Raw genomic sequence first — 26,893 nt, 5'->3', positions numbered from 1 at the left:
CTGAAGAGGCAATAGCAGAACTGATTCGACACAATCTGCCCAAACATTATATTCAATTAAGTGACTACCGTGTAGTCAAAGCAGTATAGTACAAGTAGACTCATAAGTATCAAGACAATATATAGAGGCACAAAGTTGACTTTTGACTGGTTTTTTTTTCACCTTGCACTTGCCACAGTTTGAATCTGTGTGGTGTACAAGCTGCAGAATATTGTCCTCAGGCAATTGGTTTTTGGTAATCTCTAAAAATGCTACAATATATTTATTTCTTGCCCTCAGAGGTGAGAAATCTTGCAAAAACACACAGATTGCTCACCCCATAGCATGTCCGATACACGGTGGTCTTTGAGATTTGAATGTGTCAAGCCATTTTCTACAAACCTACCAGATGTCAAAGGGGCAATGAAGTTTAGAATCTCAATTTAATTGCTAAGACATCAAATGATCTGAAACAACTTGCAAAACATATTGAATCTTTTAAGAGTGTAATTATGGCATCTACTTGGTATAAGATTTTAACCACAATTGATTATAGAATTAAAGTTTTACCAGTGAGGAATACTATTGATGTAGAAGTGAATAACTTAAACAACTGGATGATCTGCGACATTTAAGAAGCAGCTGGAAAAAACATTTTAAAGGTGTAAGTTGGTTTCTGCCAGCATCAACCCTACAAAAACTTTTCCTGAAAAAATGTGGCATTAGGATCTGTTGGGACAGCTGAAGTAGATGATTCCAGTCCTGAAGAAAGTTCCAAGCAGGGCATTTTATATATATTGCTAGATTGTGTTATTGTAAATATAACATCACGTTACACATTTATCCAGAATATTGATGAAATATTCAGCTTTTACAGAAATTTCCAACACTCTCAAAAGAAGAACTGATTGAAAGTACTAACAAATTAATAAATACTTATAACAGTGATGTACCAAAGACTTTGTACATAGAATTATCTACTTGAAATTAATTCAGCATGCTATCTTTGAAAATGACTTTTCTCCTGTAAATCTTTTTAACACATTGAAAGAACAGAAACTCAGAAGCATTTTCCCAAATGTATCTATTGTTCTTTGTTTGTTTTACACATTACCCTTAATCATAGCTGAAGCAGAAAGGTCTTTCAGCATGCTTGCAAAAGTGAAGAACTTCCTCTGCTCAACTATGGCTCAAGATCGATTATCAAGTTTGAGGAGTCTTGCCATTGAACCTTTTCTAGTCAGACAACTTAACTCCAATGAACTTATTGACACATTTGTCAAGAAACAGGTAAGTAGATCAGTATTTTAACATGTGAAGAAAGTAACTTAAATGTTTTAAGAACATTCTTCTAAAGTATTGCTAATGGTTTTTGAGATTTCAAGATAAAAATATTGTTGTGTTGTGAGAATTAATTTATTTAAAATTTGACTGTTTTATAAAGTAATTTGTATTTGTCATTTATTTGTTTTTGAACCATTTACCACAATTAACGTCTGTCATTAAAATATTAAGAAGTTTCAAATTAAATACAAAATAGGCCTATAATAGTTGGAGGTAGGTCCATACTGATTTGTCCCCAGGACCTGAGATTTCTCTCCACGGCCCTGCACGTAGCAGAGAAATTATAGAATACACGAATATAATAGAGGGGGTCCAGGGGGCTAGATGGGAGGGCAAGTGAAGTGAGCCTGATCAGCTGCTAATTATATTATATATTTGTTTTATTACAGTTGTTCTTGTGTATTATTAAAAAAAACGAATTATTTTTTGTGACTTTTATTCTAATTTAATCGTAAAAATCACATAATATTTAGAGGTTTCCTAGTTACTAGTTGCTATGTAACAAAATTATCATTTACTAAAAAAAATTCAGTATTTCATGTGTTTTTTAAAATAGTTTGTTTGTTTTTTTTAGATATTTGTTTGTTTTATAAAATATTAATCAACAAAATAGGACGTATTTCCATCACATTAGTTGAACAGCAAGGTAAGTGACAAAATAAAAATAAAAGTATTAATAATAATATTAATTTATTTTTATTTTGGTGGTAGCTTTTGTCTCCCTGTTCCTCACTTAGAACTGGTAAAAGACAAAATAGAAAAAAATAGAAGACTGAGTTGTTAAACAGGTAAAATGTATATAAATTATTCACTTCATGTGAATAATGAAATAACTGTGTGATCAACTGCAGGCCACAATTTATTTATTTTATGAATATTCCATAAAAATGTAAGGTAAATTAATTTATAACAACTACTCTGATTGATGCCAATTGTATTAAATGTGTTAGCACTAATTTCTAATTTTTGAATGAAAATGTTAAAAACTACCTTTAAATTTCAAAATAGAAAAATCCCTTCTAACATTGTTACATCTTGAAATACATAATAATCATATTTACATCATTTGTATTCATAAAGGTGGGCTGTCTGTCTATGTTTGTGTGATGAGAAAAACAGATTACTGCAAACTTGGAGTCTAAATCGGCAAAAAGATAACATTAAACTACATTTAATGAAATTTACAGGATGATTTGATTTTAGTTTAAACCTAGTTTAAACTTGTGTTATATATCACTTCAAAATTAAACCTGATTTGCCACTCCCCTATTGGCCAGAAATAATTCTCTGTTGTTCACTTATTTGAATATTTAAAAAATTTAACATCCATTTAATAACTCAACAAATTCATTTAACAAAACTCAGCCTGTCATTTTCAGACAGTGATATTTTAAACTAGTCATGTAAGTTTATTAACTCCATTATCTGAGCCTCAATTCATTGAATACAAAAGCTTTTTCCAGCCCCTGCTGGATTTTGTTTATTGAAGAAAAACTTTCAAAATTATTCAAAACAAACATTTCCAGATCTGCATCATCAAAATTACCTTAATCTGTAATAACAAAAAACTAACTGTACCATTAAGCTATGATTGATCTTAATTTCTTCAATTACAATTGTAGGATTTTTTTTAATAATTCAAAATTAATGAATTTCACTGGTACAATTAAAAAAAAAAATTAAACTGGATAAGATAAAAAATGTCTTAAGAGAAAATTGCTTGCTGATATTTCTTTTGCCAATTTCACTCTGAGCTGCATTTTAGAGTTGTTTTCTATTTCATAGAAATATCTATTTTTATAATCTTAAATAAATTTTAAATAAAATAAATAAATTTTACCTACCAAACTACTATTTAATTCAGAGATGGTTTTATAACTATCCAAGTTATATTTAATTTACTTTGTGTTTATTCATTAGTAGTCATTGCCAATAGGGGAACTGGAATTTAAACTTCTCAAATTATTTATGAAACAATCCAGTATTTTATTCTTTGGACTGCCTAATTACAGTACTTTCAATTCCTATTTTTATTCAGGTTGTTAGAAAGTAAACCCATCGGGTTGGTCTAATGGTGAACGCATCTTCCCAAATCAGCTGATTTGGAAGTCGAGAGTTCCAGTGTTCAAGTCCTAGTAAAATCAATTATTTTTACACAGATTTGAATACTAGATTTTGGATACCGGTGTTCTTTGGTGGTAGGGTTCCAATTAACCACACATCTCAGGAATGGTCGAACTGAGCCTGTACAAGACTACACTTATTTACATTCATACATATCATCCTCATTCATCCTCTGAAGTATTATCTGAAAGGTAATTACTGGAGGCTAAACAGAAAAAAGAAAGAAAGGTTGTTAGAAAGCAAAAATAATAATAAAAGAAAACTTAGTAAAAATGATGTTTCTCACAGTAAATACATTCTTATTATATGTTTTATTAGTACCTTGCAGCAATGAATACATCCAGTTTATAGTAATCTCCTGGAATCTTGACTATATTCTCCTCTTGAGAAGAAAGTTTGAATCTATCTGTACTTTTAATTTCTCCTTCTCTTCTTGATGGTTCTTGCACCTAGCAATGTTGTTACTATTACATCATTTGTATTCATAAAGGTGGGCTGTCTGTCTATGTTTGTGTGATGAGAAAAACAGATTACTGCAAACTTGGAGTCTAAATCGGCAAAAAGATAACATTAAACTACATTTAATGAAATTTACAGGATGATTTGATTTTAGTTTAAACCTAGTTTAAACTTGTGTTATATATCACTTCAAAATTAAACCTGATTTGCCACTCCCCTATTGGCCAGAAATAATTCTCTGTTGTTCACTTATTTGAATATTTAAAAAATTTAACATCCATTTAATAACTCAACAAATTCATTTAACAAAACTCAGCCTGTCATTTTCAGACAGTGATATTTTAAACTAGTCATGTAAGTTTATTAACTCCATTATCTGAGCCTCAATTCATTGAATACAAAAGCTTTTTCCAGCCCCTGCTGGATTTTGTTTATTGAAGAAAAACTTTCAAAATTATTCAAAACAAACATTTCCAGATCTGCATCATCAAAATTACCTTAATCTGTAATAACAAAAAACTAACTGTACCATTAAGCTATGATTGATCTTAATTTCTTCAATTACAATTGTAGGATTTTTTTTAATAATTCAAAATTAATGAATTTCACTGGTACAATTAAAAAAAAAAATTAAACTGGATAAGATAAAAAATGTCTTAAGAGAAAATTGCTTGCTGATATTTCTTTTGCCAATTTCACTCTGAGCTGCATTTTAGAGTTGTTTTCTATTTCATAGAAATATCTATTTTTATAATCTTAAATAAATTTTAAATAAAATAAATAAATTTTACCTACCAAACTACTATTTAATTCAGAGATGGTTTTATAACTATCCAAGTTATATTTAATTTACTTTGTGTTTATTCATTAGTAGTCATTGCCAATAGGGGAACTGGAATTTAAACTTCTCAAATTATTTATGAAACAATCCAGTATTTTATTCTTTGGACTGCCTAATTACAGTACTTTCAATTCCTATTTTTATTCAGGTTGTTAGAAAGTAAACCCATCGGGTTGGTCTAATGGTGAACGCATCTTCCCAAATCAGCTGATTTGGAAGTCGAGAGTTCCAGTGTTCAAGTCCTAGTAAAATCAATTATTTTTACACAGATTTGAATACTAGATTTTGGATACCGGTGTTCTTTGGTGGTAGGGTTCCAATTAACCACACATCTCAGGAATGGTCGAACTGAGCCTGTACAAGACTACACTTATTTACATTCATACATATCATCCTCATTCATCCTCTGAAGTATTATCTGAAAGGTAATTACTGGAGGCTAAACAGAAAAAAGAAAGAAAGGTTGTTAGAAAGCAAAAATAATAATAAAAGAAAACTTAGTAAAAATGATGTTTCTCACAGTAAATACATTCTTATTATATGTTTTATTAGTACCTTGCAGCAATGAATACATCCAGTTTATAGTAATCTCCTGGAATCTTGACTATATTCTCCTCTTGAGAAGAAAGTTTGAATCTATCTGTACTTTTAATTTCTCCTTCTCTTCTTGATGGTTCTTGCACCTAGCAATGTTGTTACTATTACATCATTTGTATTCATAAAGGTGAAAGGCTATCTGTCTGTTTATGTTTGTGTGATGAGAAAAACAGATAACTGCAAACTTGCAGTCTAAATCGGCAAAAAGATAACATTAAACTACATTTAATGAAATTTACAGGATGATTGCACCTAGCAGTGTTGTTACTGTTACAGGTGGTATATTTGTCACTTTCAGTGCATTCATTCTCCTTATGTCTAACATTTTCTGTTCAAGAGACCAGATTCCTTAAATGCGGATGCAGACTTTTTAAATCTGAAACGTTGACAATTAAAGAATCTTAGCAGATACATGGAATTAGTTTACTTACACTGCTTAGACAAAATCAATGTAGAAATTAATTTTGCTACATTTTCACTTCTTGATATAGAGTACCTTTGTCATGTACTGCTGCCTAAGCTCAATATGTTTGTTTTGCGATTATATTTTTGTTGATTTATTACTCTGATTGATTTATTTTAACACAATCATGATTTTTTATTGCTGTTTATGTGCAAGGTCTCTTTACTGTCCTTGTTTTGATTGAATGCAAATATTAGCAAAATTGTTTTTGAATATTTTTATTATCTTAAATAAGGCTGTTACCTTTCAAAAAAAAATTATGCAACTGATTTAGATTACTTGTTGTGTCATTATGGATTTGCTTCTGGTTTTTGGATGATGTTGATTTCTCTGGTTGTTTGACCATTAACAATTAAAAAAAAAAGTGTTAAAGAACCTTCATTAATGTCTACCTGAAGAAAACTAGAGCTGGGAATTCCTTCCATGTTAAGAGTTGGGATAGGAATGAAGCCTGAAGTGATGCATATGATCCTCATTATCATGCATTTGATTTGAACTGCAAGGAAAATTTGCAAAATATGATTTTGTTCAATTTAAAGAAGTATAGGGTAGAGGTAGATTCAAAACCTCATCAACTTCAGTTCCATTAAATCCCAAAAAGAAACCAAAGTATGCCTCATGTCATCTAAGATTTGTTCTTGAATTTGTACTGAGTTTTTCTTTGAAAAGCACAAAACTTGATGGAATTAAGAGATACCTCACGAGATGCTTAAAAAGAGTGACAGGCATAATCCAACGAAATTAGTAAAAAATATAAGTATCTAGGACTGGTTTTCTGTCCTCTTTGAAGGATTTAATTTATTGTTGAAAGGTATCAGAATAGAATTGAAATTTATTTCTAAAAATTTTGGTAAGTGAAGTTATTAAAAAACATCCTGATTTTTCCAAATGAGGGAGGTCAGGTAGGAAGAAGGTATTTTGGATGGATTTTTATCTCAAATTAAGGAAAGTGCTCATCTGTTAATTTGGATAAGCTCCAAATTTAATAGATAAGCAATTTTAGTGTCTGCATACTCTTTTTACAGGAGGCAGGGTTCCAAAATAAGAGTTAAGTTCAACCATCAAGGTGCAAAAAGGTTTACCTGTACATTTGGGGACAATCAGTAATGATTGCATTCCTGAGCTTTAGAAATGAATTGGCAGTAAGAAAAGTACTCCTTAAAAATTTAGAATTGACTAAAAGAATCACCTTTTAGTGATTATACAATATACTGTATTGACCATTTTATTTGGATAAAATTCTACTTTAATTTCACTGTTGGCATGAAAATGTTTATTGGGTGAAAGAATGTTGTATTATGTAAGCAGGCTTTAAAATCTTTGTATGTGTGAAGATATTCTAAAGTGAACATTTGTGAACATTTTAAAAAGGATTTGGAAAAGTTTTGGGAAACTATAAAACCCCCTCTACTGATTAAATTTATTGCTAAACCAGTAACTGATGAATTTTGTAAAACTTATTGCCAGTAGTTATAGTATGAGTCATTATACCATCACCCTATGGTTTTCCACAGATTCTGTAACTATTTGTGGAAATCGTAACATGTTGCAGTTCATACTTCGCCCTATAAAACTGAATGTTAACAGTTTCTTTGTGTGTGCTAAATATTTTGACTTTATGAATAAATTTTTTTCATTTTTCATTTTTCATAAAGTCAAAATATTTAGCACACACAAAGAAACTGTTAACATTCAGTTTTATAGGGCGAAGTATGAACTGCAACATGTTACGATTTCCACAAATAGTTACAGAATCTGTGGAAAACCATAGGGTGATGGTATAATGACTCATACTATAACTACTGGCAATAAGTTTTACAAAATTCATCAGTTACTGGTTTAGCAATAAATTTAATCAGTAGAGGGGGTTTTATAGTTTCCCAAAACTTTTCCAAATCCTTTTTAAAATGTTCACAAATGTTCACAATTGTTTTAAAATGTTTAACAATAAAATTGAATTACAAAGTATGAAGATGTAACTGCCAAATCTTAACAAACAAAACTATATGAAAAAATCATAAAATAGCTAAAAAAAGAAAACAATAAAAGTAACTTTTAAAATAATTTTTTTTTAAACTTATGACTTCAATATAACTGAATCTACTATGTATATATAGTTAAAGTGTATAATAATAATAATGTATGAGTATACACTATGAAACACTGTGAAATAACTTGAAACAATTATTTTTATTTAAACTTCTATATTGGCTTCAATATTTATAATCTGAATTTTCTAAAAAAAAAGTTCATGTTAGAAAATTTTGTTCTTGTCAGTAAATGAATGAATGCTGTTATAACTGACATTCTATAGTACTATCTTAGACTTACGTCTGAAATGGCATGAGGTTAAATAAATATACTTGTGTAAAATATACATAAAAATGTAATTAATTCAAATTTTACTCACAGTTATGTAATATTTATTGTTCAGATGGAAAATGATAAATTGTTAGAGGAAAAGGAGTATGAAGAGCTGCGGAGTGAATTACCCACTTTAAAAAATGTTTTTGAGGAGGTAAATAATTAGTGTACAATTTACATTTAAAAAAAAAAAACACACACACACACACACACACACACACACACTCATGCTAATGAGTATTTAACTGAAATGGTTATTCAAGAGGTATTCTTTGTAGAAATATATTAGTTTCTTTAGATTTCAATATTTGACATCTGTTTTCTATAGGCAATTATCTGGATGTCATGAATATTTCTTAGTAATCTAGATTGATTCATATTAGAAATAATTAACAAAGTTAGAAGTCCTTTTAAAAAAAAAAAAACTTTTAATTAGTTGCTGCAAATAAACCAGCTGTTTAACAGGATATATATGTAGCCAAGAGCAACCTTAAATCTTGTTTACACTCATTTACTGTCAATCTGTTCAATACCAACACAGAAGGGATCAACAAAATACAAAATCAGTTGTTGCTCCTGCTACTTCTAAGGTGCATGGCATATTTTGTTTTTTCCAAATAGAACACCTATATGTTTCAGTGTTACATCTCTTTATGGCAATAATGTTATGAATGACAGTACTGTGAGATTGATGCAGGAAATTCAGAGAGGGGTGGACAAATGTGCAAATGAGGAAGAAAGAAAAGACTAATAATGACTAATAAACTTGCTCCAAAGCTGAAGAAATATGTATGATAAATGTTGTTTCATGAACACAAATAGCTTTTAAATAGATTTCTAAATGTTGAGAATGGCTCATTACTTGGATCATGACAGAAAGCTGAGTTTCCACAAGTTCTATGCAATACCAAAGGAACTGCTTTGATTTTGTTTTCAAAACTCAAAGAATGGATATGGCCTTGACTGGAAGATTTTCCATTTGCCTGAACTTGAGAGTAAGTGATTTCTATCATCTCTTCACCAAGGTGAAGATCTGACTGGCTACCCACTCTTTAAACCAATCATAAGTACAAGCTTGGAGTTTGGCTTGTGGACTGGTTTGACAGAGTTCTTAGACCAGGGTTTTTAAAAGCTGGTATCACAATATGATAAAGTGCCTGAATGTGTGGGTAATACAAAATAAATTACATTATATAATTATGAATATAATAAATTCCTTTTCTGTAGTTTTGTTTTTTATTTTTTTACTGTAAATAAAGTGTCAATTTTAGAACAGCCCTTGGATTTATTATCTATTGAAAATAAATAATAGATACATTTGAAAGGTAATAATTTCACACATAATTATTATTTGTGAGTAACTTAAGTATTAAACCACTTAATAAATAATAGGTCTATTGTACAAAAAAGTATTGTTGTTATGACAGATTTATGTATTATTTCTGTATCCTTGTAACTGTTTCTGTGACACTATGTATATAAGGTTATTGATGAATGTCATTATTTTACATCTATTATAGCTCAAAAAACCTATGAAGAAATGAATGGATAACCAAATATTTATTGAACTTAAGAGAATAGATATACTTGATGTAAAGAAACAAGAATCACTTTGCAAAAAACAAAGATATTACAAAATAAAAAATGCAATATGAAAAGCTAGTACAAAGGACTAAAAGAGCAAAACAGCAAAAGTTTTAAAAGATAGATCAAACTTTAAATCAGTAATATAGAGTGTAATGAATGAGAAAGCGGTACTACTAATTCAGAAAACAATCATTCTTGAAAGTTATAGTTTTGCAATGAATATTTATCATCAGGTAGTAGGTAAATTACCAACTCGTGTAATAAATACTTTTTTCTACGTCTGTATTATAACGTTTGAGTTATGTGGTTGGAAATTGTATCATAATGAGATCATTAAGAAACAGCTTTTTATTATGATACAGATGTTCAACCACAAAAGCCTACTCTTTTCAACCACTGACCAATCAGAAGCGGGTATTGTTTAATATATCAGCTGTTTATTTTACTTAGATTTTATCTGATTAAGCAAGCTTAGGTTAATTTGAAAGTACACTGATCGATTTAAACAAAATGCAGAACTTATGACTAATAACTTATTGCTACAGAAATGTATTGTTTAATGTATTTTTTGAAAAATTAAAAAAAAATCCGGAAACAATGTTTTTTCTCATCGATTTTAATCCCAATATTTTATCAGCCGCAGAAAAAATACAATATGCAACTCTTTACAATGGTCATCAGTGGCGTACGTAGAATTTTGTTAAGGGGGTTCATTATAAAAATTGTTTACAATTGACATCAGTATTTTAAATTTTGTGTTATTTTATTATTTTTTTTTTGAGGTTTTTAGGGGCATCGACTACTTTGGTCATTAGCCCTGTCCCACTTCAAAAAAAAATTAAAAAAAAGGTTTGCAATTTCTTATTCTGATAACTTTCGAATCCAAAAGTTTACCTCCCAGGCTTTCCTTTTGGCCATCCTTTCTTGCACCATTTTTCCATTCTTCAGATGGCCTCAACTGCTGATGAGTGTCTGAGGCCTGGGACATAGCATCTTCTCTTTCTGATGCCAATGATGTTCGCCGGCTTACATCAGGTGATGAAAGCTTCGTTGGTGCTGTTAGCATTGTTGCTATGGAATCTAAACTAGCAAGCGATGCTCTTTCGGTGGCTGATGAGCTAGATTCTATCTCTAAGGGAGTGCTGGGTTCAGTTGAAATAGATGCTCTCACCGAAACTGTTCTTTGAGCTTTTGGAGGCTCCATTGTGTTGCAGTTTTTATATCATCTGTGTCTGATGCTTTCTAAATAATGACTTGCACCTCCATTTCAGTAGACTCAGATTTTCTTGTCACAATTTCCTTAGTCTTGCGACTAGACGACGGAGTGATCTTTTCCTCTTTTCCAGATAAATCAAGATTTTTATTTATTACGTCAAGTGGTGGTGTTATGATCACAGGTTTTGCTAGTTTTTTATGCTGCGCTGGTACGTTACTTTTATCAACGATGTCAGTCTGAGAATGAGCCTTTTCATGTTTAGTTGGTTCTGTTTGATAAGTCGATTCAATCTTTGTATCAATGATTTTTTCTATCATTGCTGCAAGACTTGGTGCCATTGTACTAAGCAACTGCTCCACATAATTTTTGATTAGGAAGGGGCAGCAGCTGCTTCTGCATAAGTGGTTGATGATTGAGGTGTTCTTTGACTAACAATTTTCTTAGCTTCAGGATAACTAACCTTTTGAAGCGTTTTAACTTCCTGAATGGCCGTTTCCGTTTTATATACTGGGCAGTTCCTGGATCAGCAATTATGGTGCCCTTTACAATTAATACAGATTGGAGAGTCTTTACATGGATCACCCTCATGTATCTTCATTCCACATATGCAAATTTCCTACGCTTCACATCTAGCTGCAGTGTGTCCGAATCGTTGACACTTAAAACACCTCATAGGCTATGGAATGAAAGCACGTACATCAAGCCGATATATGCCAGCTCATACCTTTTCAGGTAGGTTAGGCCTGTTAAATGTCAGTACATGCGAGGCCGAAGGAAGAACCTCACCATTTCTTCTCATTGTTAGTCTGCGACACTGAATTACTCCTTGACTCGACATTTCCTGTACTATTTCTTCTTCTGTACAGTTTAGAAGATCGCCCCAAACAACTTCTCTGGATGTGTTAAGGGTGCTATGCGGTTGCACCGATACCGCAAATTCACCGATCTTCTTCAATGCCTGGACTTTCTGGCTTTGACTGTCGTTGATAGTTTCGACGTGCAATCCATTAAAAGTCTTCCGGATTTCTTTAACGGGACCACCAGCACAATTAGCAATCTCTCTAGCGATTAAGAATGGACTGACCTTTTGGAAGTTTCCAGTCTCCTTCGTAATAATTAAAAATCTTGGTTTGGGAACATTGTTTCCAAACAACGACTTTCTCAATTCTCTACTGATTCTGTCAGCATCTTTCTTGATTTTATCTGACTCCTTACTCTTTTTCCTCTTCGCTTGTGGCGAATCGGAGGTTTCTAAACGAGGGTGTTTACGTGTATCCTCTGCCACGATTGTTCAAGAATATTCATCGTATATTTCCCTTCTGTTACGCCGGGGTACACCACCACTCCAGGGCTACTAACCTTTTAGGTCTGATTCGGTACTCCGGTGGAACCGGCATATGTCCTGGCAGAGAGCGGATGCGCAATCTCTGCACTGACTCCAGGCTACTACTCACCGAAGCTTTCAGAGCTCCCATGCACCGACATACATGGGCACCATTGCTACATACTTGCCATCGCAGGGGGCATGTGGACAACGGAAGGGTCTCCGTTATACCTGCAATAACATTGACCCTGGCCGCCACATCGCCAGCTCTAAAAATGGTATGAATCCATTTCCAAAACGTTTATACTTTCCATATCCTGCAGGTGGCCGAAAAATCCAGTCCGTCTGGTGACCTGAAGTTGGAAACAGGTCAAAAGTAAAAAAGCATAACCGAGGAATTTACTCGGAACCCCGTTAGCCAGCTATGTATATTGTACATAAGTACAGCTGTTGCCGCCCTGGACGTGGAACGTAGAAGTTGTGTTATGGACGTGGGGATTATCTACCTCAGGGCAATATTAATATTATTATTAATAATTAATATTAATAATATTATTATTAATATAAATAATAATTTAGTATTTATAATGTACGTAGCCTACGGTATATTATGTTACCACATTAGGAAATTTCAGCATTCACAATACAATGTCTAAACGACGTTTCTTTTTCATTATTTCATTTCACACATCTTCTGCAGTTGGAGTGTAGTTTTATATACGTTGCGGAATGTTAATCCATTCAAACGTATATTTCCAGTAGAAATACGCAAATATGTATTTAGATGGCATAGTATTGAGAAACAGCGTTCATTTGTACATGTGGACCTGGGAGTGCAGCTAGTATTTCTAACAAAGTGAATATATTTGGCATTGTGTTGGGATTGCACAAAGTTAACCCACCTACGACCGTTTTCGGTTGATCTCCCTTCTCAAGACGTGCAATATTTCTGTACCATAATTTTAATTCATTATTCAGGTCTTCCTGACAACTGCTTATGTCACTGGCGTAGAATTCTGAGCGAAGTGAAAGCAGAAACTTGAGACGGCAGGAGCAGAAGGTCTGGGTTCGTAGGTAAAAGGCACTCAAACCTTTCAATTTTTTCTTGTGATTTAAGAAACGCGAATGTAGTTGGGTCATGAAGGTATCCAGAAATGGAATAAAAGTTGAGACACGGAAGTAAAGTTCTGGCATCACTGATGATAAGTCCAAGTTTACACGGTTTTTTGCTCGCGCGCCATGAGTGGGATTTGAATGGAGGTCTCCAACCTATTCAAGACTTTAAAGGCACATATGAAAATTTTAGAAAATTCATCAACATTTTTGCGTATACATTTCATTTTACTGTTAATATATTCAGCAAGGTTTACTGCTTCCACGAGATCAGTAGTTGAATTCTTAAGGAATTTATACAATGGGAGACTTAAAGAAAACAGTCTCTGAATACAAAACAGTGATATCACAAATTGACAGTCAGTTAAAGCACAAAAGTAAATTTACATATGAGGACGAGTCTTTGTCATTCCATTCTGATATGCTTTGAAGGGTTGCAATAATAGGGTCATACAATTCCACCACCGCGGCCACGGAATTGTACCTTTCCAACCAACGTGTTGCGCAAAGTCGAACAAGTTTTTCATGGCGTGAAGTTGTAGTTTCTACTTCACTTATCGCCATTTTAAAACATGTTGCCTTTTAGGGGTATTAAGAAATTTGTACAGACTCCATATAGTTTCTAATGGCAGTTACTTCACAAGCAATGGATACAGCTAAATTGAGGTTGTGTGCTGAGCAGTGGACGTATAAAGCTGACGAAATTTTAAATGTGCCTGGACTCCGTTTACTTTTCCTCACATGAACATAGCTCCGTCATAACCTTGACCACGATTTTTTTTTTATGTTTACATTTAATGAACGCAACTTGTCCAATATTGCCGTTGCGATTCCTTTTCCGGTCACATAATATTTTTTTTTTGTCTTCAGTCACTTGACTGGTTTGATGCAGCTCTCCAAGATTCCCTATCTAGTGCTAGTCGTTTCATTTCGGTATACCCTTTCTACATCCTACATCCCTAACAATTTGTTTTACATATTCCAAACATGGCCTGCCTACACAATTTTTTCCTTCTACCTATCCTTCCAATATTAAAGCGGCTATTCCAGGATGCCTTAGTATGTGGCCTATAAGTCTGTCTCTTCTTTTAACTATATTTTTCCAAATGCTTCTTTCTTCATCTATTTGCCGCAATACCTCTTCATTTGTCACTTTATCCACCCATCTGATTTTTAACATTCTCCTATAGCACCACATTTCAAAAGCTTCTGATCTTTTCTTCTCAGATACTCCGATCGTCCAAGTTTCACTTCCATATAAAGCGACACTCCAAACATATACTTTCAAAAATCTTTTCCTGACATTTAAATTAATTTTTGATGTAAACAAATTATATTTCTTACTGAAGTCTCGTTTAGCTTGTGCTATTCGGCATTTTATATCGCTCCTGCTTCGTCCATCTTTAGTAATTCTACTTCCCAAATAACAAAATTCTTCTACCTCCATAATCTTTTCTCCTCCTATTTTCACATTCAGTGGTCCATCTTTGTTATTTCTACTACATTTCATTACTTTTGTTTTCTTCTTGTTTATTTTCATGCGATAGTTCTTGCATAGGACTTCATCTATGCCGTTCATTGTTTCTTCTAAATCCTTTTTACTTTCGGCTAGAATTACTATATCATCAGAAAATCGTAGCATCTTTATCTTTTCACCTTGTACTGTTACTCCGAATCAAAATTGTTCTTTAACATCATTAACTGCTAGTTCCATGTAAAGATTAAAAAGTAACGGAGATAGGGAACATCCTTGTCGGACTCCCTTTCTTATTACGGCTTCTTTCTCATGTTCTTCAATTGTTACTGTTGCTGTTTGGTTCCTGTACATGTTAGCAATTGTTCTTCTATCTCGGTATTTGAACCCTAATTTTTTTAAAATGCTGAACATTTTATCCCAGTCTACGTTATCGAATGCCTTTTCTAGGTCTATAAACGCCAAGTATGTTGATTTGTTTTTCTTTAATCTTCCTTCTACTATTAATCTGAGGCCTAAAATTGCTTCCCTTGTCCCTATACTTTTCATGAAACCAAATTGGTCTTTCCTCCACTCTCCTCTCAATTCTTCTGTATAGAATTCTAGTTAAGATTTTTGATGCATGACTAGTTAAACTAATTGTTCTGTATTCTTCACATTTATCTACCCCTGCTTTCATTGGTATCATTACTATAACACTTTTTTTGAAGTCTGACGGAAATTCCCGTTTTTCATAAATATTACTCACCAGTTTGTATAATCTATCAATCGCTTCCTTACCTGCACTGCGCAGTAATTCTACAGGTATTCCGTCTATTCCAGGAGCCTTTCTGCCATTTAAATCGTTTAATGCTCTCTTAAATTCAGATCTCAGTATTGTTTCTCCCATTTCATCCTCCTCAACTTCCTCTTCTTCCTCTATAGCACCATTTTCTAATTCATTTCCTCAGTATAACTCTTCAATATATTCCACCCATCTATCGACTTTACCTTTCGTATTATATATTGGTGTACCATCTTTGTTTAACACATTATTAGATTTTAGTTTATGTACCCCAAAATTTTCCTTAACTTTCCTGTACGCTCCGTCTATTTTACCAATGTTCATTTCTCTTTCCACTTCTGAACACTTTTCTTTAGTCCACTCTTCTTTCGCCAGTTTGCACTTCCTGTTTATAGCATTTCTTAATTGCCGATAGTTCCTTTTACTTTCTTCATCACTAGCATTCTTATATTTTCTACGTTCATCAGCTGCAATATATCGTCTGAAACCCAAGGTTTTCTACCAGTTCTCTTTATTCCGCCTAAGTTTGCTTCTGCTGATTTAAGAATTTCCTTTTTAACATTCTCCCATTCTACTTCTACATTTTCTACCTTATCTTTTTTACTCAGATCTCTTGCGATGTCCTCCTCAAAAATCTTCTTTACCTCTTCTTCCTCAAGCTTCTCAAAATTCTACCGATTCATCTGACACCTTTTCTTCAGGTTTTTAAACCCCAATCTACATTTCATTATCACCAAATTATGGTCGCTATCAATGTCTGCTCCAGGGTAAGTTTTGCAGTCAACGAGTTGATTTCTAAATCTTTGCTTAACCATGATATAATCTATCTGATACCTTGCAGTATCGACTGGCTTTTTCCAAGTGTATATTCTTCTATTATGATTTTTAAATTGGGTGTTGGCAATTACTAAATTATACTTCGTCTAAATTATAAGTCGGTCCCCTCTTTCATTCCTTTTGCCCAGCCCGTATTCACCCACTATATTTCCTTCCTTGCCTTTTCCAATGCTTGCATTCCAATCTCCAACTATTATTAAATTTTCATCTCCTTTTACGTGTTTAATTGCTTCATCAATCTCTTCGACTACACACTCTACCTCATCATCATCATGGGCGCTTGTAGGCATATAGACGTTAACAATCGTTGTCAGTTTAGGTTTTGATTTTATCCTTATTACAATGATTCTATCGCTATGCGTTTTGAAATACTCTATTCTCTTCCCTATCTTCTTGTTCATTAAGAAACCTACTCCTGCCTGCCCATTATTTGAAGCTAAGTTAATTATTCTAAAATCACCTGACCAAAAGTCGCCTTCCTCTTCCCACCGACCTCACTAATTCCTACTACATCCACATTTATCCTATCCAGTTCCCTTTTTAAATTTTCTAGCCTATCAACCTTTTTTAAACTTCTAACATTCCACGCTCAGACTCGTAGAATGTTATTTTTTAATTTTCTGGTGATCCCTTCCTTAGTAGTCCCCACCCGGAGATCCGAACGGGGGACTAGTTCACCTCCGGAATATTTTACCAAGGAAGGCGCCTGTATCATTGCTATATGAAAATGCAGAGAGCCACATTTTCTTGGAAAAAAAGCAGCTGTAGTTTTCCATTGCTTTCAGCTGCGCAGTACTCAGAGGACTGAGTGATGTTGATATGGCCGTTTAAGTCATTCTGACTCACGCCCTTAACAACTACTGAAAGAGCTGATGCCCTCTTTCAGGAATCATTCCTAGTCTGGCTCTCAACAGATACCTCTTCGATATGGTTGCACCTTCGGTCCAGCTACTCTGTATCCCTGAGCACTCAAGCCCCCTCACCAACGGCAAGGTCTCATGATTCACATCATATAATGGTACGAATTTAGAAGGATTTCTTTCACAGTGAAATTTTCTCTATGAACATAACGAACACACAGTGATAATTGTTTTGGCCTTGATATGTCTGACCTCTCATCGGCGAGAATAGAGAAGCAACTGAAGGCATTAAGTTCTTCCACGAAATTTCGAACAATCAGGTCGTTGCACACTTCAATTATTTCATTCTGTATTTTAGGACTGGTGTACTACACATTTTCAACACTACACGTCAACATATTTTTTAATGTAGTATCAGTCTTACTTCGAAAGCGAAGAAGTGCCCTGAAATTTCCATCATTTTCTTCTGGTTCTTGGCTGACCTCGACCTCTATTCGTCTTGAATCCCTGTGGCCTCGCAGAGCGATACATTGTTTCCCGCAAAATAAAATATTCTCAATAATACGAATAAGTTTTTTCCTGTTCTCCAGTTTCTTTTGAGTTGTTGCACATCTACAGACTTTTCTTCCCACATGAAATTTTGGTCAAAGTACCGGCTACCTCCAAACTTTCTTTGTGATAAAGACACTTCTCATGTTCTGAAAATCGCTTTACAACAACCTTCCAGTAGTCAAATTTCTTACTGAAAAGTTGACTACTGAAAAGCTTGCCAGACCGAACACCATTTCTTGGAGTAAAAAGTGCACAAAATTTACAGAAACTCCCTCCCTTAAATTCGGAATATGCAAGCCAAATCCAGCGGTATAGCGATTTAAACTGAAATCACAGATTTCTCTTTCCTTCTTTTTTTTTGGAAAAAACTGATTTGGTTTCCAGATATTGTCCAAGACATCCAGTATTTTTTTTTTCATTAGACAAGTCTTTTCCTACATAAATACCAATATCATAAGCGTGTGGTTCACTGAAACTTGAAGATGTTGAAGCTTCCGGAACTAGAACAACACACTTTCACTTCTAAATGTTTCAGCGGGCACGTCAACGTTATTGACGTGATGTCGATGTACATTCAATACCAGCCGAGTTTTCACAGCAGTGTGTGAAACTAGTTTCGGAAAGAACTTTTGCGACAGCATCGTCACATTGCGGCAGCGAAGAAATATTTGACAATGTGAAATCTTCACTACCGTTAGAAAATTTACTACCGGCACGCGACTTTTTGCTAAACAATTGTAAAATTGAACTTTAGATCGCTTAGACATATTAAAGAACACTGAACGATAATGTGAAGTTTCTATTTAAAAATATGAACTGCAAAATGCACAAAAAGCAGACTAACGAGTGAATACCGCTTGACAACTTACAATATTTAATATATGCACTGCTGCCACTGTAGAGCTGTCCCCACACTATGTTTCACAAGTAAGTTTATATGGTGTCGGCCTTATTTTATTACAAGGTCGGTATTATTATCTTACCTCTTAATAAACGTCACGGCCGTGATGGTTGTTCCTCTCTTTCAGTATATGAGGAGGGGTGTATACTTCGACACCCACCGCACCAGTGACAGCACTGCCGCCTTCTAATGTTCTGCCGCCTAATGTACGTGCCGCAGCTCCGAGTACGGGGATTAAATTATTGATGAAGGAAAGGCGGAGGAATGGATCATGTCGATAGATTTTGTTACTCTGACTGTGAGAAAGAGAGAATACGATGGATTTTTAAAAAGATACTGAAATACATATGTGTAAATTTATAGTGTTTATTTTATATAGGCCTAATATTAAAAAGTACTTAAACTTTCAAGGAGGGGGGGTTCAAACCCAGTAACCCCCCATGTGCTGGCCTCCGTGGCGCGAGTGGAGCGTCTCGACCTTTCATCCAGTGGTCCCGGGTTCGAATCCCGGTTAGGGCATTTTCACATGCTACAAAAATGTCGCCAATAATCCAGTTATCAAGCTTTTAAATGAAAAAATGGTCTTTGTTTGTCATTAATAAAATATTTTTTCACGTCCTTGTAAATTCACATTCACGTTGTTTAAATGCGAAAATACAGCAGCTACGTAGGCAAGAGCAACATACACTTATTAAGCTGTAAAAACATTGAGAATGGCGTTTATCCTGGAATAATTTTATTAATTCATATCACAATTTCAATAACCGGGTTAACACTTTATCCGCGATAACCATCTGACTTCTGTGTGGAAAAGAAGAGATTTTTTTTAGTCCAGTTCATCGCATAGTTTAGCAAACAGCCTATAATGTAACGGTCGACTTGTAATAAAATTAACCATTTTTACAGGTTTACAAAGAATTTACTTGAGATTTTCCGGCATTTTTTTTATGGTAAGAGTATTTTCGTGAAGGAAGCAGTGCGTCCATTCCGCCCTTTGTATAAAACGATTTTTCAATTTTTTCAAAACTCCACTGTTCTTTCCTGTTAATGTCCCTTTGCACCATCACTACATACTGCAATACATTTTGTCCAATCTATGTTATAGGTTTTAGTAGCTTCATAAAAAACATCCTGTTGCTTGTCCAGGTATTGATTTGCAAAACAACATATTTTCTTTGATCTGACCCTATGGCATTCATATCTCACAAAACATAAAAACTGTTAAATATTTGCCACATCTGTTGATTCATCAAATTGAGTACTAAAAAATTTACTTGCTGAACTATCTGATCCCGAACATCGGCAACTATGTCATCGATTCGCCTTGATACTGCGTCATTCGAAATCGGAATTTTGTCGATTTTTTTTTCTTTTTCCATGCCTATTATACAATTGTATGAGGTTTGGACACAGCTATTCTTATTGATATGAGATAAGATGCTTCAAGTGTACTTTTATTAGTATGAGTTGATTTACAAATAGAAGTTTATTGATTTCTCAAAGTATGTAATTTTCTAAAAGGGTTTGGATTTATGATCCGAATGTTTAGTTTCTAAGCGTCAAATTAATTTTGATGGCTTCATGCTTTCACTGGAGAGGACTTTTGAAAGTACACACTGTGTTTTTCCAACCAATTTGGCCATGATTTAATTAACTATCATTGTAATTTTGTCTTTTTACCAATTGATTCACTGGATGTAGATGGCTCACTTCGTTTTTCCATAAATTTATCCATTTTGCATAAGAATCTAATTGAAAAAAAAATCTGATATGGGCACTACATGACTTGCTTGTGTGCCTATTAAATTACATATACACATTTTTTTTAAATGAAAAGTACATAAAATTTTATTTCACGAATAACTTCTGTTATTTTTTGCCTTCCCCTTGTAAGATCCAAATATTTCATTAATAAAAATTATATTTGGCTATAACTCTGGAACCAATTAAAATAATTCATTTTAACCAAATATATTTGGCTATAAAATGAACCAATAATATAAAATATCCTAGTTTTATATCGTAATTTTATATCGTTGAAAAGTTCTCAATGAGGGCTTATTAAAGCAGTTAAGAAAAAACCAAAATCCAAATTTCTCTAAGACTTTTGGCTTTTTTGGATACTTTTAGTCCAGTTGATTGCAATCAAAAGGGGAAGTGCAGAACTAGATGTTACAACAGTTCTAAATCCAAAATTTCAACATCCTATGGCTAACTGTTTTTGAGTTACGTGAGATATATACGTATGTACATACATCACATATGTACATACATACAGACATCACGGCAAAAATAGTCAAAATGGATTCAGGGATGGTCAAAATGGATATTTCTGTTGAAATCTAAAACCAAATTTTTTCACAATCATAACACTTCCTTTACTTCATACAAGGAATTAAAAAAAAACAGTTCTCCGTTTGACTGCAACTGAAAATCCAGTTATTAATCTAAATGAAATTACAGTTTTAAAACTTAAATAAAGACACCAGACATACTTCACATTTTAAAATAAACTAACGTTCTGCAATCCCTTATGCCTATTTTATACTGCTGTCAGCATGACTGTTAACACAACACATTTGCATTCAAGTATATGTATGCATGTTTGAACATAATGCTCTCACATCGAATATTATGCAAGCAGATCAAACTACAAGGAGCATGTACACATCAAGTTGGAACCTGTAAATTGCTCATGTTTGTACTCTTAATGCATGCATGTTCATACTTGTCACTATCAATACAGCTAAATAGTTTAACTACGTTTCATTGGGTTGCGGTTGGAATGGGTAGTGAAATATTCATTATATTTTTTTTACTTTTTGGGGGTCATGAAGCTAAAAAGATTGAGAATCACTGTCATAGTCCCTTAGAAGACTGGAGCAGTCTTCCCACATGGATGTTAATGATCATACGTTATCTATATAAAAAAAATTCATTATGTCATTGCTTATAATTATTATTTTAAAGTTATAATTTTTTATACTGCTTTTAATAATTTTAAATCATGTTTTTTAAATTTTTAATCAGGTTATTAACCATTTAAAAAAAAATCAGTGTGGCATGAAAGATATTGCTGACATTACTGCCTTATGGGCAGCCGTAATTAAAAGAGAAGATGTATTAAGTAGAAGTGTGGCAAAGATGAAACATCAGAAATCAAGAATTGCTGAACTTAATAGTGATATAACAGACTTGAAAGAGATGGAGCTTGAACCCGATATTGAGTTATACAAACAAGTAATGATTTTATTTAATAACAGTAGAACTAGAGGAGATTTAATATATTTAAAAATGTTATTCTTTCCATATATGGTGAATCCACTATCCACTGCTCCACTGGATAACATTTTACTTATTATTTGGAAAGCAATAGTTAAAATTATAAAAAAATTAAAACTATTTCAAATCTAACTTTCCCTAAATTCTATCCTATGAAATCTCATACTAGAATGCACCCACAAAAATCTGTCACTTTAAGATGAAAGAAAAAATCCCTGATTAAACTCTCAGAAAACGTCTTTCTAAAAGTTATTTACAATAGTAATGTGTTTAATTTTCATCGCTTAAACTTTGCCTTTGTGAAACGTATACACAGGTAGTATACATAAGTAACAGCGACATTACCAATTTTAATCATATAAATTGTCTGATTAAAATAATTACATTTGGTATCTTTGTTTAAATTAACTATTCCATTCATGCATTATTATACAAAAAACAGACTCAAATAGAGATAATGGGTAAAATTTTAAATAAACAAAGCCATTGAAGTTATTTGCTTTCACTGGCTTTTTAAACAGACTGCAGATGTAACTATAATTAATTATTCATAAATACAAAGATAATGCTCGCTATGAAATATTACATTGCCTGCACTCTGAAATTATGGAACATTGAAATATTCTATTAAATCACTGATATCTCAAGAACAGATCAAACAATTTTGATAAATTGTTATAATTAATTGGAGTTATATTACCCTTTTAATAACTACCGGGCGATGATAACGTCCAGGCATTTTTCGCCCACAAACAACCAAAAAAAAAAAAATTTTGATAAATAAAATACGAAAATAAAATTCAGTCTGTTTTTGTATGTGTTACTTGTTGGGACCATAGGACAATTTCTAAATAAAAATGATATTAAGTATTATTACATGTAAAATGGTGCTGTAAAATAAGACACACCTCTTTTTAAGCTTTATTGCTCACAATAGTTATATGAATCAAGTTACGCATAGAACTACATAGAAACACATTGAACACATAGAAAGTTCAATAAAAACAGTAAAAGAGTCAGATCTGACTGATGGTGCTAAGTGTTAAATGAACATTGGAACATACAAACATACACATAATCTTTCTAATTTATGCATAAATGATGAAAAATCCTACAAAAGAAAGACAAAAAAGAAATTTGTCTGTAAAAAATTTTCAAATCATTTCACACTATTTTCTAGATGCAACATGTGTATCCACGAATTAACGCTTACATTAAACATTAACCATTGCATTCAAAATTACTTTTTTTCAGATTATAAGAAACTTTTAATAACCTAGTTTTTATAGGTCAGTTGAAATGCAAATAAATCCTAAATTTCTTTTGAATTTTCTTTTAGAAGATCAAGGATGAAAATTTTTTATGTTTAAAAAATGAAAGGTTGAAAAGCAAGTTTGTCATACAAATGATAATTCTGTTGATTACTATTTTAGTAAATAAAAAACATACAGAAAATTATGAAGAAATCCATCTAGTAATAGTAGATCTGAATAATTATGGGTGAAAAAAAATTAGAATTAATAAAACTGAACAATAATATATTTTTGCTCAGTATTATACAATTTAAGTTTTCTTTTATAAGTAGAATATAAAAATATTACTATAAGTTCAGTGAAAGTTTAAAAAGTATTAAATACTACAATTTTTCGGAGGTTTTTCAGAGATATTGAAATGGCTAGCTACAGAGCTGCATAATATAGTACTGATGTCTTCACACGATGTTTAAAATGGCATACAATGAGTTGATTTCGGTATTTCATTTTTGAGTTTGTGATGAAAACCCTTTCTTACACAGATTTGTAGAAGGAAGCTGAATAATAATCTTTAAAATACCATTGAACAGGTCATATTCTACAGGTATATTCTCTTTTCACTGGTGATGAGCTCTGTAAATTAATCATATCCTCTGCTTTGAATTTCATTATAAGTCTAGTGTCATTCAAGAGTTCAATTAACTTTTCTCTTTCATTCAATGAAAGTTTTTAATTTCAATATTGCAATTGAAAAGATCACAACCCATGAAAATTTCTCATATTTATTAGGTAATAAGTTTCAAATTGTGACTTCAGACTTGCAAGACCAACATATGTCATATATTATTCTTTTTCAGTAACGAGTACATTTACAAATAAAAAAGACTCTACGGCTGGAAATGGTGAAAAATTTCCTCTGTTTTACACAACTGACCCACAAACCAAGTTTCCTCTCAAACCTCTTTGTTTTTTATGGACATTGAGAACAAACAAAGAATTAACTTGATAGAGAGAGATTAATTTCGTTTAGTTTTGAGAATACTTCTGAAAGATATATCAATGCCATATTTGATCAGCAACAAATGACATAAAATCTTTGTTAGTTTTTTTATAAATAATAGGACTTCCTGTCTTAATTCAAAGATCCTTGTAATTACCTTACCCTGTGAAATATCTAGCGAACCTCAGGATGAAGAAGCTGTTTGTGCTTGCTACCCATGTCATCATAAAGTAATGAAAATATTCTGCTATTCAGAGATAATATTGCCCTAACAAAGTTTATTAACTTAATGCTGTCTTTTAACATGGTTTTGAATTTAGATAACATACCTTTGGCCTCAAGGCTCCTTGTGAATGAAACAATGGATTCATGTAACATCAGGAGTCACATCCCTGACTTCAGCTATAATGCCACTATGTCTACTGAAACCTACACATTTTTTCCAACTAATTTCATGCTCTTACATGTACTCATTAAAAATTTGTTCTCCAATTGTACGAGTTGGCAAAGACTTTGATAATAACATCTTCATAATTAGCATTGTTAAACTCATACCTGACATAACAAATTAACTGCTCATCTCATTCTATATATTTGTTGTCTATCTGAAGAAAGTATTAAGGTCTCATCTATAGAATGAGATGAGTTACTCTTCGTGATATGAAGACTTATAACATAGGAAGTTTCTAAGGCCTTTAAGTTGTTAAAACTACATTAGAAACAACAACTTTAATTTCTTTATTAGTTTTTTCAACACATCATTGAAAATAATTTGTTTATTTCAATTTTGTGGGTTTCATGCACTTGTTGAAAGCACTTTGTAACAAACAATGCACTGAGATTTTGGTTCACTCTCATTATCACACCAGGTAAATTCAAGTTCCAAGTAACTTTTGTTATATTTACAAAAGTATTTTTTCTTTGAACAGCTATCATTAGATATTTCTTTATAATGGCACCAAAATGACTGATATTGATATATTCATACAGAGCTATTACCTCTGGCTAAATGAAGCATATCATCACGTTCCTTTCTTTTCAAAGGTTGGGATCAAAGTCAGTTAGTTTTCCGTTAAGTACAATGGGCACTGTATAACAGACAATTACTAGCATGTAGCTCAAAAGAAGGATTTCAAAACTAACTATTTACAGACAGGGATTGATCAACAATGCACATAATTTGCTATAAGTTTTTTTTATTGGCTACAGAAATTAGAATGGTCTCAACTTCAAAACATTGAACTTCTGAATCTGATTTGCCCAGATTTTAAAACAGATGGAGTCTAGAGTTTCTCATATCATGATCTGGAAATACAGAAATTAAAAAAAATTAATGCAGAAATTCCGATTTACAACAAGTAAAGATGAAAATTTGCACATTCAATTATTGGTGTACGATGCATGCGACAATTTCAACATGTAGATAGCTCAAAGTGGGTGTCTGCAAAACTATTAAGAAAGTCATAAATACATGAATAGAAGGTTCAGTACTTTAGTCCACTGTTATGAATTTGGGTTGTCCCTAGCTGGGTTACATGTTTATTGCCACATGTACAGGGAAAAGATAGCGAGAAACACTGTGAACATAGTGCTTTAAATCCTTCTTTTGTTGCTGAGAGTAGAGTAGGTGGTTGGTCGATAGGCAGGTAAGGTAATAAATTTCATGAAAAGTCAGTACTGAGAGAAAAAGAGAAAAACAATTTCCATGTGTAATTCCCAGCTGTCTGAGATTTTCAGCTGTAGTGTGAGATGCAATACATTTAAATCTTTTTTTCTAATGTCTTTTTTGAAAGCCATAAGGGCAGATCTCAAGGACTACTTGTGGTCTGCTAACCATAGTTTGAGAAAAACTGCAGTAGGCCATAGAACCATAGTATTATGTATTGAGCAAAAGTAAATATGTATACAGAATGTATAAAAAAGGCAGTCCAGTATTTTGATAGTGTATTTTTAACAGGTGTGCAAGAAAAAATGTCCAATAAACATAGACCCAGAATCATTTCTTTATCTGTCTATGTTGTGTTTTTTAAATAGAAATTTATATTTCAAGAGTGAATTTTCAGCTATTTTAATGAAATTTGACTTTATTTTTGATAAATATACTGTACGAAATAATAAATTGATATGGAAATTATATATTTTAAATTTTAAAATGTCACATTAATATTTCACTCTTCAGTATCTCAAGGACTACTACCATTAAGAAGAAATAATCTGTTTGGTAAATTTTAAGCATTTCATTGTGAACAAAGTGATATTGTTTCCAAACTTCAAATGTCCAAGTTAAAAAGGAAAATGTTGGTGTGGGTACCATGTTTAGATTAAAAAACAGTTTAGTGTCAGTTATTTCTAGCATTATAGGATAGTATTAGTTGTTACCACTCAACTGTTTGATATTAATTAGATACCACTAAACTGTTGATGTTACCTCTTTCATTTAATCAAAAATACTGAGCATCAGGTATATTATTTACTTAGTTTTTTTTATTAAAACTACACTTGATGTAAGTGTTTTGAACAGAATAATAATGCATTATTG

General features: G+C 32.6%; 1 protein-coding gene across 1 annotated transcript in view; it reads left to right on the top strand.

The window, feature by feature from the left end:
* Positions 1-26,893, top strand: part of LOC142317579 (uncharacterized) — a 110,750-nt gene that overhangs the window by 4,812 nt on the left and 79,045 nt on the right. Inside the window, exons 2-4 of the mRNA XM_075354136.1 lie at positions 976-1,269; positions 8,242-8,325; positions 21,850-22,059. Coding sequence (XP_075210251.1) covers positions 976-1,269; positions 8,242-8,325; positions 21,850-22,059 — 588 coding nt within the window. The remainder of the gene's footprint in view (positions 1-975; positions 1,270-8,241; positions 8,326-21,849; positions 22,060-26,893) is intronic.

The sequence above is a fragment of the Lycorma delicatula genome, chromosome 1 (genome assembly GCF_047948215.1).
Source record: "Lycorma delicatula isolate Av1 chromosome 1, ASM4794821v1, whole genome shotgun sequence".
In the NCBI taxonomy this organism is placed as follows: Eukaryota; Metazoa; Arthropoda; class Insecta; order Hemiptera; family Fulgoridae; genus Lycorma; species Lycorma delicatula.
This window is presented reverse-complemented; position numbering and strand designations above follow the sequence as displayed.